Source organism: Chelonoidis abingdonii, chromosome 18 (assembly GCF_003597395.2).
Source record: "Chelonoidis abingdonii isolate Lonesome George chromosome 18, CheloAbing_2.0, whole genome shotgun sequence".
NCBI lineage: Eukaryota > Metazoa > Chordata > Testudines > Testudinidae > Chelonoidis > Chelonoidis abingdonii.
In genome coordinates, this window is record NC_133786.1 from 2,837,980 (window position 1) to 2,852,962 (window position 14,983).

The following is a 14,983-nucleotide window of genomic DNA, read 5'->3' on the forward strand; positions in this document are numbered from 1 at the left end:
GGAGAGGACATCTTGAGACAGTAGGAGAAATACTGGAGCTGAATGACACTGAAACGACTCCCTTCGGGTTTCAGAGTTAACGTCCCACTGAAATGAATAGGGCAGTCACAGCTATTGTTTCAGGCTGGCTGCAGACTCAGGCAGACAGCACTGCATCAGTTCACATCCTGTCTGGAATCAAGTTTATAATGCAAAATGGACCTGGCCCCTCGGCGAGGAATGGATTCTGCAGCCTATCCCATGGAACACAGAGGGTTCCAACTAGCATCAGTGCAGATCTCGGGAACGGGGTAATGGGGTGACGTAACAAAGGGGCCCCGCTTGGGTTGAGGCAGGGATGGGGTTAAGCTTTGTCCCAAGCAGGCACAAGGACTGATGAGGCTGCAGGACTGTAGTGGAGAAGAGCCCCGCGGACATCTGCACTCAGGATGCCCATGGAGGAAGCATCCCTCTGCTTTCCAGAGGCAGAGAGCAGGGCAGGGAGGGAGCTGCGCATGTGAGATAGACAGGTTCCTGCAGGATGTTCACCCCCCATCAGGTCTGAGGCCTTTTTCTGCAGTAAAAACAGCAGCCATGAGCTAAGGTGCAGAGTCACATCCTCACGTTCCATCTAAATTGCATCAAAGCGGTGTATTATCGGGTGTTAGGAAGGCACTCCTGTCCTAAGAGTACCCACCGTCACCGGATAAAGAAACAGATCTTAAGGCGTTTAAAGAAAACTTTGTTTGACAGCATTCTGCCTGGCAAGGAACCACTTATCAACAGTTGTATTTGTGAAATCTACTTCTATTATTTGGCCTTTGTGGTCCCTACTTTTCTGTTGTTTATCTGTGTGATCTCTGTCTGATTCTTTTATTGTTTTGGTCTGTTGCATAGCTCATAGGTGCCGACTCCGTGGGAGCTCCGGGCCATCGGGAAAAATTGGTGGGTGCTCAGCACCCACCGGCAGATCCTCACTCCCCCGCCCAACTCACCTCTGCCTCGGCTCTGCCTCATCCCCTGAGCGAGCTGCATGCCCGCTTTTTCCCCCTAGCTCCCACCGCTTGCACCGCGAAACAGCTGATTCGTGCAGCTGGGAAGGAGGGGAAAGGAGAGGGAATGCAGCGTGCTTGGGAAAGAGGTGGGGCCGGGGCAGGGATTTGGGGAAGGGGTCCAATAGGGGCAGAGAGGGGCCAGAGCACCCACTGGCAGAAAAAAATTTGGTGGGTGCTGAGCACCCACCAGCAGCTCCCGGTGACCCCACCCCATACCCCTGATCCAACTCGCCTCCACCGAGAGCACGCCGCTGTGTCCTTCTTCTCCTCCCTCCCAGCCTTTGCCCCGCAACACAGCTGATTCTTGGGGACAGAGGGGGGAACGCCGCGTACTGGGGGAAGAGGTGGGGCAGAGATTTGGGGAAGGGATCCATAAGGGCAGGGAGGGGGCGGAGTTAGGGTGGGGACTTTGGGGATGGGTTTGGAATGGAAGCAGGGCCAGGGGCGGGGAAAGGGAAAAGTTGGCGCCTAGGGCATAACTCATTTTGCAAGATTTGAATCAACTAAGGTGGTGGGGCGTGATTGGTTAAAGAAGTGTTTTATAATGAGCTAGGATGGGTGGAAGATAACATTTTGTAGGACTTCAGTGTAAAACGACTGGCTAAGGTACGGCTAAGCAGGACCCAAATTTTAATTATATAAACTGAGGTGCAAAGGGAAGTTCTTTGGACCCTAACTTCAGAACACAGCCCAAGGTCAAAACTGCCAAAACCATCACACCCTGCTGACCATACTGTGCAGAAGCTGGAGCCCCAGACAACGTGATCCTGCCTGGCTACCAGGAAAAGTTTGTCTGCCTTATTAGGAGTGGTGGGCATTGTATGCTTAGCGTGGGGAGTCTGTTGATCGAGTGTTAATAAATATAGGTTATTACTGTGTAAGACTCTTCCATTGGTAAAAAGCCCCACAGACCCATACAGCCCTCAGTCCACTGGGAATGAGTGTTAGCCCTGAGCCCACAGAGGGGTAGAGTTGGGTCCCTTAGTTCCTGAGTGCCCACAAGAAATGTAGGGGGTAGGAGCCCTAAGTTGTGCAGGTAACACCCAGAGGCCCCCTCTCCCTGGGGGTCCGGCTGAAGGCAGCCTGTCTCCCTTTGCTGGTCTGCACTCAGGGCCTCTATGGGACAGGGTGCTTCCCGCCGGAAAACGAACGCACTGCAAGCAGGGCTCAGGGTTTCTCCTGAGGGGGCTGAGGCCTGCAGAGCTGGGCAGAGGGTGCTGTTATGGGCTTGCTGGGGGTGCCCATCAACTTGGCTACTCTTGGAAACGTACTCAGACTGCGGGGCTCGGCTGGGAAAACAGGGTCAACTAATGCTGATAAAATCTCCAGCCCAGACAGACACAGCACGGTCTCCCCAGACCTGCACAGGCACAAAGCCAAGAGCGCTGTGTAAACGGCCTTGCGGTGTTAACTCCTCACAAAGTCACGTCAGAGAACTAGAGCAAGATGCTAAGTGCTAGCAGGAAAGGATGACACCGTCATACATTCAAACATCCCCATTGCCCGGTGCCTATAATAACCACGGCCAGCAGGGTGACACCAACCCACCATACCAGCCAGCAGAACATGTGTAGGAAGGCACCACCACCCCTCTCGGCAGCAACGCACTTATCCAGCAAGGCAGCTGGCATAAGGGCACAGCAGAGCCCTGGCCAGGCTGAGCTGCGCTGCCACCAGCCCTGTGGAAACGGAGCCTCTTAGCAGAGCAGGTAGGAGCCAGCCCCAGCGGGGTGTTCCTGTGGCTCTAACACAACCGGGAAAGTCATCGGGCCAAATTCTGCCCTGGAGTCCAGAACACGACTTCCCACATCCTGGGCCCTCTGCACGGTGCAGATCCAGCAAAGCGTCACATGTGTTAACCCCCTGAGAGTGTGCCCAGAACCCCACTCACTAGCCACCTCCAGCGACGCGTTCCGGCTCACGGCCTCGCCCAGGTAGTTCCTCGCCACGCACACGTACACGCCCTCGTCGGGCTTGCTCCTCCTGCCGTGGACGATGCGCAGGAAGAAGAGGGAACCACTAGGCAGCAGCATGCGATGGGATCGCGGGTCCTCCTTGTCCGTCTCCACCCGCTCCCCATCCTTGTACCATTCGATTATCGGGGTGGGGCGCCCCTCCGCCTTGCAATTCAGCGTCGCTGGCTCCCCCTTGGAAACGATGAGATCGGAGGGGTGCTCGACTATCCTTGGAGAAAAGTCTTCGAGCCGAGGGCGGGAGCCTGAGAGGCAGAAGAGAGAGAGCAGAGATCAGGGCGAGGGCTCCAACTGGGAAGGGCAGAGCTCCCAAGGGGATTAACAGCCATGCCGTTGGGAATGGAGACAATGGCCCTCAGCAACCCTGGGCTCAACAGGGCTGTGTGGCCACGTGGCTGGAGTAGGGGATGTGGCACTCTGTACCTCAAAGCAGCCCCCTGGAACACCAATATTCAGCCTGTCATACAATTATGTATATTTCATACAAAGATCTCTTATGAAAAGTCAGGATCTGCTGAAACCCATTGTTCTGTCCAAATATGTATATTGTCAGTTATGAGATTTTGCTGTATGGTTGTTACTGAAAAATGTTGTAATTTGCTAGTGCATCAAATAACGGGAACTGCTCAACTCTGACTCAGTGGCAGAAGATCAAGCCAGGGGGATAGCTCCAACCTGTGACTCTGCAAAGCCCACCAGCACATGTCTGGGCTAGTATTTTCCAGGCACAGGGACTGAGGATATAAAATAATGGACAGTGGCATCATGCCATGGCCTTTCTCCTCCCTCACCTATGCTGGAAGCAACGAGAATGCTGTGAAGACAAAGACTTCAGCTGAGGGGACTGGTCCCAGGCTTAAGGGAGAAGCCTGTGTATTAAGAACTGTAACATCCAGTGGGGTGAGAAAACTGCTTGATCCAAATACTACCTAGTCTAATAAGGTTTAAGATTTACACTGTGTGCTTACCTTTTATTTTCTTTGGTAACAATCTCTGACCTTTCATGCCTACCACTTATAATCACTTAAAATCTATTTTTCTATAGTTAATAAATCTGTTTTGTATTTTACCTAAAACTGTGTGTTTTGGTTGAAGAGCTTTGGCAATCTCAGCTCAGTTTATAAAGGCCGGTGCATGTCCTCTCCACACTGAGGGAGGGGCAGACTGGGTAATAAACTTACACTGGTCCAGGGTAAGACGGCAGTTCAGCTCTGGGGTGTAAGGCTGCGGAGCTGGGGGGATTTGGCTGGTGCCTTTCTGTGTGTGATTCACGGGTGGCTCTGGAAGCATTCATGCAATCTAGCTGGGTATGGGGCTCCACATGCTGTTGTACTGACTTATAACAGCAGCTGGAGTGGTTTCCTGCTTGTCACTAGCAAAGCATTGTGAGAGACAGCCCAGGCTGGAGAGTTAAGGGGGCACAGCAGTACCCCAGTTTCAGGCTGTATCCCGGGGGATCCCATCACAAGGGGTTGGGACTCCAGGAGTCTACTCAGGCAGTGCCAAGAACACAAAACACCTGAGAGAGAAGCTCATGTTCCCAGGGGTTCTGTACCGTTTCCCGATGGCCTCTCTGGACGCTGGAATCCTGGGGTCCAGGACCTGGGGAGATCTTTGTTCCTTTTATCGTTCGTTTCGCTATCTGACCTACAGTCTCACCAAAGCCAACTTCTCTTGATCCCCTCTGGGAGAACACGCTACAGCCCATACTCAGAGATGGGGAAAGGAGCTTTTCCAGCTTGGGGAGGGAGGCAGAAGGGGAATCCCAAGGCAGGCGGGGCCAATGCACAGGGATCCTGTGAAGGGGCTGGAAAAGCCGACCAGTATTGATAAGTCCTTGGGTGGCTACCAGGAGCCCTGGTGGAAGTAGGCTGTCTGCAGCTGGTAGCTCTGGGTCTATATTTAGCCCTGTCTCGCACCCAGCATGGGAAAAAGGCACCACAGCACAGGTGTGCCCGGAGGAGTCACCCCAGGAACTCAGTGTCCCGAGTACCGTCACTGAGCTGGTTGCCCTACAGCTTCCTGCCTTTTTGAGAGCAGAGCGTAAGCCTCATACCTTTTACACCAGGAGGCCTTTCTTAGCATAGCAATCGTCACACCAATCGTCTGTTGAGCTCAGGGCAAACCTCCGGGGACATTACAAGAGTGGGGCAGGGAAGTCACACACACAAGCAACTTGCAGATGAGCACTTCATTCGACAGCTCCAGCTCTCACTGTATTGTACTCCTCCGACACCCCAGCTCAGCCAGGCTGGAATACAGGTTCCCCCAGCCAGCAGGGCAATGGCTGCCTCTTATGGGCCCAACACACTGGGCTAGGCCAAGTGAGTGGCCCCTCAAGGTTCACAGCCTGCTCAGCCATCTTGCCCTGTTTGCTCCATGGCAGCGGAGAATCACACTGCCCGAGCTCCCAGGAAGAGCCTAGCAAGCTGGCTGGTTGGGACATGCTCAGACAGGAGCATTTTATTCACTTCCCTGATAGGATTCACGGGGAAAGCGCTCGACTGTTCCAGGCTGCGCCCAGTCTCCAGCTCATGGCATAGCCACTTTGAGAGCACGCAATGCCTGCAACCTGCCCTGGAGACTGCACCTTCAGCCTTTGGCATGTCAGTCCCAGCAGAGTCACAGTCTGGACGCTAGTTAGGATGGGGCATCCCTATGCACTGGCACAGCTCCCTGCACATGGCCATTGCTGTCGAGCACTGAGAACATCACACCCAGCTCAGGGGAGAGGGAACTCTGTTGTCACGTCTAAGCTGATCAGTGGACCAATCTCAGTGAATTGGGGTCTCAGTCCAGCTTCTTTGGGGCAAGTTTCTGTATCATGAAATCAGCAGATAAGCAAGAAGCAAATGGTCCATGGAGAGTGCGGTGGGGTGCGCAAGGAGGCAGTAGGGGAGGGGAATTCACACGCCACCAGTCTTGCTACAAGTCTGCACTGGGACAGCTAGCGGATGTCAGACTCACGGCGAGTGATCTGCCCCTCACCATCTGAAAGGTCCCTTAGGGGACATCTGCAGAGTGATGCTGGATCGGGCGTGCTGGAATGGGGGGGCGGGGGCTATGCTCCCCCCACTTTTAGGATGCTTCGGCCGCTCCTGCTGGGATTCTCATGTCCCCACAAAGGAGAAATTATTGTTCTTGTTGAAAGTTAACCCCTGATTACTATCAAGGCATAATTACCCAGCAAGCTCAGCCCTGCCAGGCTGATGACAGTGTGTGACAGGCAGTACAGCTCGGCACACGGGAAAACCTGGCAGGGCTGTGGTAATGATCAACCAAACTCCCCCCAAAAAATGCCTTTTCAAACAAAATCATAATTTTACAAAACCTTTTCTGCCCACCTCGCCGGAGATCTCGGTACCCCTCCCCCTGCCTCAGGCTGGCTCTTACTTCTGGTATCTACACCACTGGCAGGCCTTCCTGCTGAGACGTTGTCAGCCAAACATACCTGCTCGCAGGAGCCGTTTGCTGTGCGAGGTATCTAGGCAGCTGGCTAATGCACTGCAGGGGGCAGATCGGTGCGGTTCTCCGGGATCCCTCCCTGCACGGAGTGCTGCCCATGCACCTAAGCGACGTGATGTCTGTTGGGTCCCCTTTGTGATACATGATGCCATGTGACATGGCATGTAACACGTTGGTGTCTCACTGTGTGGGGTGTGCCCCGTTCACCAGACAGCTGTGCAACTGGAGTAGGAGAGTCCGAGGGGCGCTACAGACTGTACTAACCCTGTTAGTCAGTGGTTATGAGCCTACGCTGAGACGTTTTCAGCACCTTAGACAGAGCATTGCACAGCACAGTATCACCAGCTGATTCTGCAGCCACTTCCTTCCTTCCCAGCCACCCAAGGCTGACACAGTGAACAGCTCTGGTCCCCGCACCCACGGGAAGTGCAGCCACGGGAAGTGCAGCGCTAGCTAGGAGTGCGTGGAGATTCACTGAGGGGGAGGACTTAGCACAGACACCTTTTAACACCCCATTCCCTCCACCTTCTCCCTGCTCATCACAAGCAACGCCAATGGCCTGCCTGCATCCCGGCCTGACCCATGGATTACAGTGTCAGGGCCAGAAGGGTTTCACTGACCCTAAACAAGCTACATCCCTAGCCAGGGTGTTTTTAAAGGGACATCAACCACCTAACACAACCAGCCACGTTATTGTCTGAAAAGCCTGCACCTTCTCTTCTTGCATTGGAGTAAAGCCTAGGAACCCCAGCCATGGGTCACAGGGAACACCTGACAGGGCTCTACTAGTGAGAGATCGACACCTCTCAACTCATCTGCTTTGCTTGCACTGGGCATTAGGAAGCAGCGTGCGTGGAACTGGGGCACTGTCTGCCCTGTCTAGCCAGTTTCTCCCTCATCTAATCACCCCTCACTAGAAGCCAAGAGACCCTGCTCAATTCTGTGGACACGATCTGGAAAGGGTTGTTTAAAGGGGCTCTCTCAGAAAGTTTGTTTGTAAATGAGTCCGTTTAAAAGCCTCACAACATCCGAGGGCCCACGGCCCTGTCGACACCAGGCTCCCACTCAGGGATTCTCATGGCAGGGCCCCAGCTCAGAAACAACTGACTGACTGGAGATGTCGCCAGAGTCCACAGGCAGCCTGGTCCCCAGTCGGGCTGTAGGAACAGCCACCACCTGGAGCCCCACTGGGTCCCTGCCAGAGACGTCAGCTAAGGGTCTCTGGCTCATCCGCATGGCTCGTCCCCTCTTCAGCATCCCCCCACCCCGCAGCCCTGATCCATTCACACCAAGCCCTGCTCCCTCCCTGCTCATGAGCCCCTTGTGGTGAGATGGCTCAGTCTGTTCCTTTCTCTGGCCCGAAAGTGCATGCTGCTCTCCCTGAGACACCAGCCCAGCCCAGCCAGCCTGCTGCTTGTGTCTCAGAGCTGCTTCTGAGGTCACAGGGGCACCGCTCTGATTCTTCCTCCTGGTAGCCCTGCAGAGTCCTCCTCAAGCCCACCAAATCATCAGCTGGCTAAAGCATGGTATGGCATGGCAAACGTATGTGTCTGTCTTCACACACACACACACACACATATCAGAGGCATGTTTTAGATCTAGCCCTTCCCCCGCACCCTTGCTAGGTGGGCGTGTGCAGCCCAGACTGCCAGCTCCTTGGCAAGGCCTGCATCATTCCCAGCAGCTGCACAGAGCTCAGCACGAGGGGTTGCACTCCGGCGGGGACCTCCAGGGGACACACCTGAAAACCAAAGAGCCACTGCGACTGCCATCACAAGCTGGATCCATTCAGCCCTGAGAACCCTTAGGTGAGCTGTTAACTCAGCTCCTGTTACTGAACCCAGTTCTGCCCTCAGCCCCCGGCCCCTTCCGAGCCCCACTGAAGACAGGGAGATAGCCAAGATGTAACTGAGAGCAGAGCCTGCCCCTGGTGAGGACGCACCGGGGGACAGAATCCAGAGAAACTCAGAGCCAGAGCCCCAGCCCAGTTTGTGGTGATGACCCATGGATGGAGCATGTCTGACCTGGACTCACCCAGCAGTGAGATGTCAGTTCCCATCTCTGCTACAGATTGGCCACCTCACGCCAGGGAAGTCTTAGACCCTCTGCCTGGGAGATCAGGGCAGGGGTGGGGCATTCAATCACCTTAAGCCAAGCAATCCATGTTCTGCTGACCTGCCCAAATTCCAACTCTCAACTCGGCGTTAATGCCAGAGAACCTGGCCCCCCTTGTTTTTATTGCTAATTCTGTGCATTACGGGAATGTCCAGCAGGGCCCCCCGTGCTGGGGGCTGCACAGACAATGACAGACAGTCCCTGGTCCAAGTCAGATTTCCAGGAGCTCCCAGGCTCCTCAGAACAGGTCCCATTGATCCACATGCTCCAAATGACTCAGGGACTTCGGACAATCCCACCCTAACTAGACAAGTCAAAGTTGGAGGGACAGGAAGGGACTTGCCCAAGGTCACAGCAGGTCAGTGGCAGAGAAGAGAATGAAATCCAGGCCTCCCACGAGTAAGCTCAGTCACCAGTTCCTCACTCTCCCCTCTGCTTCCCACCCCCGCGTCTGTGACATCTCCTTCCTTATGTCAGGCCCCTTCCTTCCTGCTCCTCTCCCCACCCCCCATTTTATTTCCTCTGCTCCTGCATCCCTTCCCCCTCCTAAATCTCACATCCTTCCACCAGGACCCACAACAGACTGAAAAACATCCCCAGGATCTGCTTGGAAACGAAAAGGCTGAGAAACCCACAGTCACTGACTGCCTCGCCCCTGGGGGCCTGCCAGCGCGAATGGCAGCCAAGGAGCTTGCCAACCACACAGCCCCAGGGACGCCCACGGGGGGGACTGGGCTCTGCGTCTCTCATGGCAAGAGAAAGCAATAGCCTTCCTACGGGCTGGGAGGAGAAGCTGGCGTCTGCATCTGTGCCAAGCCATCATCCTCACCAGTTCACTATATGTTTACTCAACCAGCCAGTCCACGGGGAGCGTGTCCCTCCACCTGCGCATCACGCGGCTCCCCCAGGAGCACGGTACACACCTCTCACCACACACAAAATACACCACATTGATTGACTGCCATCATGCTCGGTGCTGGACAGGATCCAGCCTTAAAGCCCAGGCCCTGGGCTAGTGAGCTGGGCCCCCGGGGAAGGGCAGAGCTGGTGCTGTACATTAATGCTGTAATAGACGAGGGCACGCTGCCAACTGAGCGCCCAGATACACCAGGTTAATAAACTATTTATGGATGTTTTAATAAACGGTTCATCGATTGTGAGACTCCAACAGGCTGCTTACAGCTTTCTAGAGCACATCCTACTGCTCACCTCTGTGCTTGGAAAGATCTCTCAGCCACGCATTAACTCTTTATAAACAGAGCCCTAATGCAGTGTGGGCACTAATCCCCTTCACGGGACATCCCAGAAGGAGGGAATGCTCGGAGGCGGGTGGAACAAGCTGGGGAAGCAGTGTGGTTTCCCTATTGACGTATTCACCCAGGAAGTTTCTCTAGCAAAAGCACTGCTGGCTCCTAAGGTTTTTGGCTTCACACACTGGATCCGGGAGCAGGGAAACAGGCATGTTTCTAGCCACCAGCCCTGCAGACTCAGCCGGGCATCCAAGGGTCACACTGGGCTTTTTCCTTCTCCAGCATCCTCACCAGCAGGATTACGCTTCATCCCAGTGGGACCCATGGGTTCAGAATTATGCCCTCCGCTACGATGGCTGGAGGCACGGATATCCCCTAGGGCTGCATCCAGCCTGCAAAGCATCATACTGGTGGGGAGAACATGCGAGGATGAGAGCACCCAGCCTGACTCTCCGAGCCTGGCAGAGACTGCAGGACCAGCAGCTACACAAGACATCTTTCAGTTTCACTGAGTACAGCTGATGTGGAGCCTTGGGATGCAGATTTGGAGCCCCACAGGCTGCTTCTGCACTGGCCCCAGACCAGCTTTGGGAATAGCTAAGAACCAGCTTTCCAGCCCAAAGCCTCAGACTTTAATACTGATTTTCTGCTTTAAACTCAAGTGTCTTTGTTGCCACTTCTGCTGCCCGACAAGGAGCCTGTTCACAACCCGGACACACGGCCCCTGCGGAAATATCAGACAGCTTGGAGGTGCAGGGTTCGGTGAGGTGGTCCAGTTTTCCAACCCTGGAGCAGCACAATTCTGACAATTGCCTCTAACTTCTGCTGCTAATAACAGACCAGAACAAATCCGGGGAGAGAGACAGGAGGGCCAGGAAATAGGAAGCAGATGCGGATCTGAGGCCTTTGAGAAGAACAGCTTCTGCCAGACTGAGTCGGGAACGTCACAATTCTGCCGTGAAGCGGCTGCATGTGGGATACATTAGCATTAGCCAAGCATGTGATATTGCAGTGCACATCACCCTGGACAAATTAATTCAAGCAGGCCTGGACCGGGACATGGAGTGAAACCTGCAGGGAGCGTCTACGGGGTCCTGCAGGGAGCAGCGGTCAGGTGCCCTGTGTTTCACAGACAGGGAGGTAAGCAAACATCAGTCTGATCCCAGCTGGAGGCAGTAGCTCCTTTGACATGGCACACCTTCCCCCCGCACAGCCCAGCGCCCAGGTGGGATCTTCATAGTCTGTTAGCTGTGGAATGAGCACGAGACAACAGAACTGAAGTGGGAGGAGCTGCGGAAACTTGCGAGATGGATATAGTAGCACAGGGACGGGAGAGATTAGAAACCGAGCTCCCACCAGAGAAAAAGCAACCGATGCCTCTGGGGAAAGAATCGGACTCGCAGTCAGTGGGCAGGAGAAGCCAGGTACAGTGGGAAGCCAGCACAGCAGACAGACAGCTAGGGCATGGCGGGGACATGGTGGGAACCCACAGGTATTCGAGCAGTGCTAATGCCAAGGGCAGAAGGATCAGCTGGGTAAGAGCTGGGGGTAACACAGTTCACACTAAGACATTGGAAGAAATGCCCTGAAAGTGAGATGCATCAGGCTGCAGCATCCCACCAGGAGAAGGTGGTCAGAGCCCCAGAGCTTGGGGTGTTCAGAAGCAAGAGCATTAGCCCTGCAGGACTGTCAGATCTCACAGTCCCCACTGAGCAGGGACCAGACTGCCCCAGGCACTGCCAGCTCCCACAGCAGCTCTGCGGGGCTGGCCCACGCCATCAGGGCTAGCTCAGAATGCTGCACTAGCCCCATTTAGCCTCTTCTGTAGCCTGTCTGCTTCCAGCATCCCACATTCGCCAGACGCTGTGAATCCTCCTGCAGTGCCAGGCACAGAGGTTTGCACAGTGGACAAACGAGCCAGTCTCCATGAGAACACATGGTACCTGGGCCCCTCCCTTCCTGCTCCCTCTCTCAGACACACCACACTTTGCTTCAGCCAGCCCAGTCTCCTTGGCACGTGAGCCAGTCCCCAGCCCCTCGCCAAGCTCTGAACTGCGGGACCAGGCTGACAGTGTCAGAGAGGGCTCCCAGCTGCCGAGAGCAGATGCTCCCCGCTGTTCCTGCCTCCCTCAGTGGGTCAGATGCCGGACGTGGCCCTCCAGCTGGGAATACAGGAAACAAAGCCCCCCCCCCCCCCCATCCCTGTGCACCAGAGGCAGGGCCAAGGCTAAATATTTACTTAAAGCATTTTTGCTCTGTGAGGTCACGGGGCTGGCCTGTCCCTGCTCTGGGCCAGGCCAGAAGGGCGGGTGCCTCCCTCCAGGCACAGCCCCACTCGTGCACTGAGCCTACCTTCACCGCTGCCTGCTTGGAACAGCCATCCTGGCCAATACTGCAGCTGCCTGGCTCCACAACTCCTGCAGCACCTTCCTCCAGAACCTCTCCTCTGCCTGCTCCCATGCTCAGCTTCGCCCCACCCTGTCTGGGTTCTCCCACCCGCTATGCGCTGGGACCCTTCCTTCTCCAGCACAGCAAGGCCCTGGGCACCGAGGGGCCATACGCACCAGTGGCCGCTGGAGGCTGCTAGCAGAGCTACTGACTCATACCAACAAGGCAAGCAGGGAGCTGAAAAATAAACTGATTCAAACTTGAAATGACGACAATCCACATTAAGGCCTCAACTTACTCTAGCCCACCAAAATCATCTCAACAGCATGCTGCTGCAAGTGGCCTGCCTCAAATTTCACTACGTTAAAGGGAGCTGCTTCCTTAAATACATGCCGAATCAGGGGGAACAGCAAGCGGTATCCTGTCGCAGCGGCACGGATTGCAGTGAGCAGCTGTGTTTTCGGAGGTCTTTACAGGAGCCTGCGCTGGTAGGGAGGTTTTTCCCAAAGTGAGCGCTTCCAGATTCTGCTTTTTCCTCAACTGGCTGAGCTCAAAAGCTGTTACACCAGAGGCAGGCAAACTTTTTGGCCTGAGGGCCGCATCAGGTTTCATAAATTGTATGAAGGGCCAGTTAGGGGAGGGAGTCGTGGTCCGCCCCCCCACCCATCCCCGGGACTCCTGCCCCATCTAACCCGCCCTGTTCCCTGATGGCCCCTCTGGGACCCCTGTTCCCTGACTGCCCCCAGACCACTACTGCCCCATCCAATGCCTCCTCTCGTTCCTGACAGCCCCCCGGGACCCCTGCCTCATTCAAACACCCCTTCTCCTTGTCCCCTGATGGCCCCCGGAACCCCTGACCCTGACTGCCCCCTGCCATCCCATCCCATCCAATCCCCCTCCTTCCTGACTGCCCCCCAGAACCCCTGCTCCCATTCAACCCATTCTTCCCCCCCAATCATCATCCACACCCCAACTACCACCCCAAACTCTCCTGCCCTCTATCCAACCCCCCCACTCCCTGCCCCCTGACCACGCTGCCTGGAGCACTAGTGGCTGGCGGCGCTACAGCTGCACCGCCCGGCTGGAGCCAGCCACGCCACCATGCAGCACAGAGCACTAGGTCAGGCCGGGCTCTACAGCTGCGCTGCCCCACGAGCTCACAGCCCTGCAGCTCAGAGCATTGCGCCAGCGGCGGAGTGAGCAAGCTGAGTCTGTGGGGGAGGGGGAACAGCGGGGAGGGTGGGGGGCGAGCCTCCCAGACCAGGAGCTCAGGGGCCGAGAAGGATGGTCCTACATGCCAGATGTGGCCCACGGGCCATAGTTTGCCCATCCTTGTGTTATGCTCATCCGGACGACACTTCTCGTGAACAAGACGGAAGGTTTGGCTAATTAAATTCAGGGTGCCATTCCCTCCCCCAGCCAGACTCTAACAAGTCAGCAGTATTTGCCTGCAGCGCCCCAGCCCGTGAGTTCTGTTGACTCAATACCCCTCCCAGATATCGCAGAGTTGGCATTAGATCCCTGTGGAGAGGGGACCTAGGGTGTGGCCTGAGCAGACCTGAGGGAGGAGCACGGGGAGAAGGACTGAGCTTAGCTTGGTTTGTTTACTGCTCACTTGGGGATGAGACCACACTCCAGACAGGCTGGCATCAGGCCTTGAGCGCTCATTCTGGAGGAATGCCTCTGAGACACACCGGCCTGGCAGTGTCCTCGCCCCCTAAGCAGGTCCCATCTTCCTTAGGACCTGCTGCAGCAGCACAGCCCTGGCCTGGCCATGCAGCTTTGGGGGAAGTCTGCCCCCTGAATGATGCCCTCCTCCCACTATGAGTAGGGCTCCAGCCCAGCCACTGTCCCCTCCCCCTGAAAGTGCGTTTGGGGGAGTGGAATGATCCAAGGGCAGCAACATATTCAGCCCCAGCCCAGACTATACACAGCAAGGGGGCATCACCTGTCCACCGACACATGCAGGCCAGTGCCTGGCTCCTCCCTGGGCCGTTCCCATCAGCAGCAGAGAGACCAGGCTGCCAGCTAGAGCAATGACAGCCACTCCCATGCCCCACCCCACAGCCCTCGCACCCGACCCCGCTCTGGATCGTCCTGGGCCCCAGATCACAGCCTGCTCCTCTCCTGCACCCTGGCAATCCCGGTCTGGCAGCTCCAAGGCTGGCTGGGAGGGTCATTCACTCCTGGGAGCTGCAGTTCAACTTGTCCTGCTCGGAAAGGGAATTTCCTTCCGGCTTCTAGTTTGGATTTCCTGTAACCCCCTGCAAAGCCCTCCTGCGAACGCAGTGCGACTGTCTGCATGCAGGAGGCACTGCATGGCGCGGGCTATGCAGTTATCATGAACCCCCTCTGCAGGGCTCCCAGAGACACCTTCACGCTGCCACTGATATTGGAACAGCGGCCCAAAGAGCAACCTCCCTGCATCATGGGCGACCGAGTGCTGCTGGAAACCCCCAGCAAATCCGGGCTAAACCTGATGGCGAGAGGGAGAATTTCCTCCCCAAGAGTGATTAGAGGCTCAGCAGCTGTGTCCAATGAGACGCAGCCGGATTAGGGCTTCGTGGCACCACCACCGCTGGGAGCTGAGCGCGGTTAACAGGCAGACGCAGTGGACCAAAAAAATCACTGCCAGCGTCAATAAGCACAGCTGGGCCAAGGAGCTGCAGCGTGCCAGGAATGGGCCAGCTGACTTGTGACCCCGGGGTGTCCAGGACAAAGCCTTGAGGGCATGGCTCCCACCTCCAAATACAACTGT

General features: G+C 55.9%; 2 protein-coding genes across 2 annotated transcripts in view; one reads left to right on the forward strand and one right to left on the reverse strand.

The window, feature by feature from the left end:
• ROBO4 (roundabout guidance receptor 4) overlaps nucleotides 1-14,983 on the forward strand; it is a 381,615-nt gene that overhangs the window by 198,369 nt on the left and 168,263 nt on the right. The gene's annotated exons all lie outside the window — the stretch shown is intronic.
• The window catches only part of ROBO3 (roundabout guidance receptor 3), a 216,354-nt gene that overhangs the window by 105,675 nt on the left and 95,696 nt on the right, over nucleotides 1-14,983 (reverse strand). Inside the window, exon 2 of the mRNA XM_032770017.2 lies at nucleotides 2,926-3,252. Coding sequence (XP_032625908.2) covers nucleotides 2,926-3,252 — 327 coding nt within the window. The remainder of the gene's footprint in view (nucleotides 1-2,925; nucleotides 3,253-14,983) is intronic.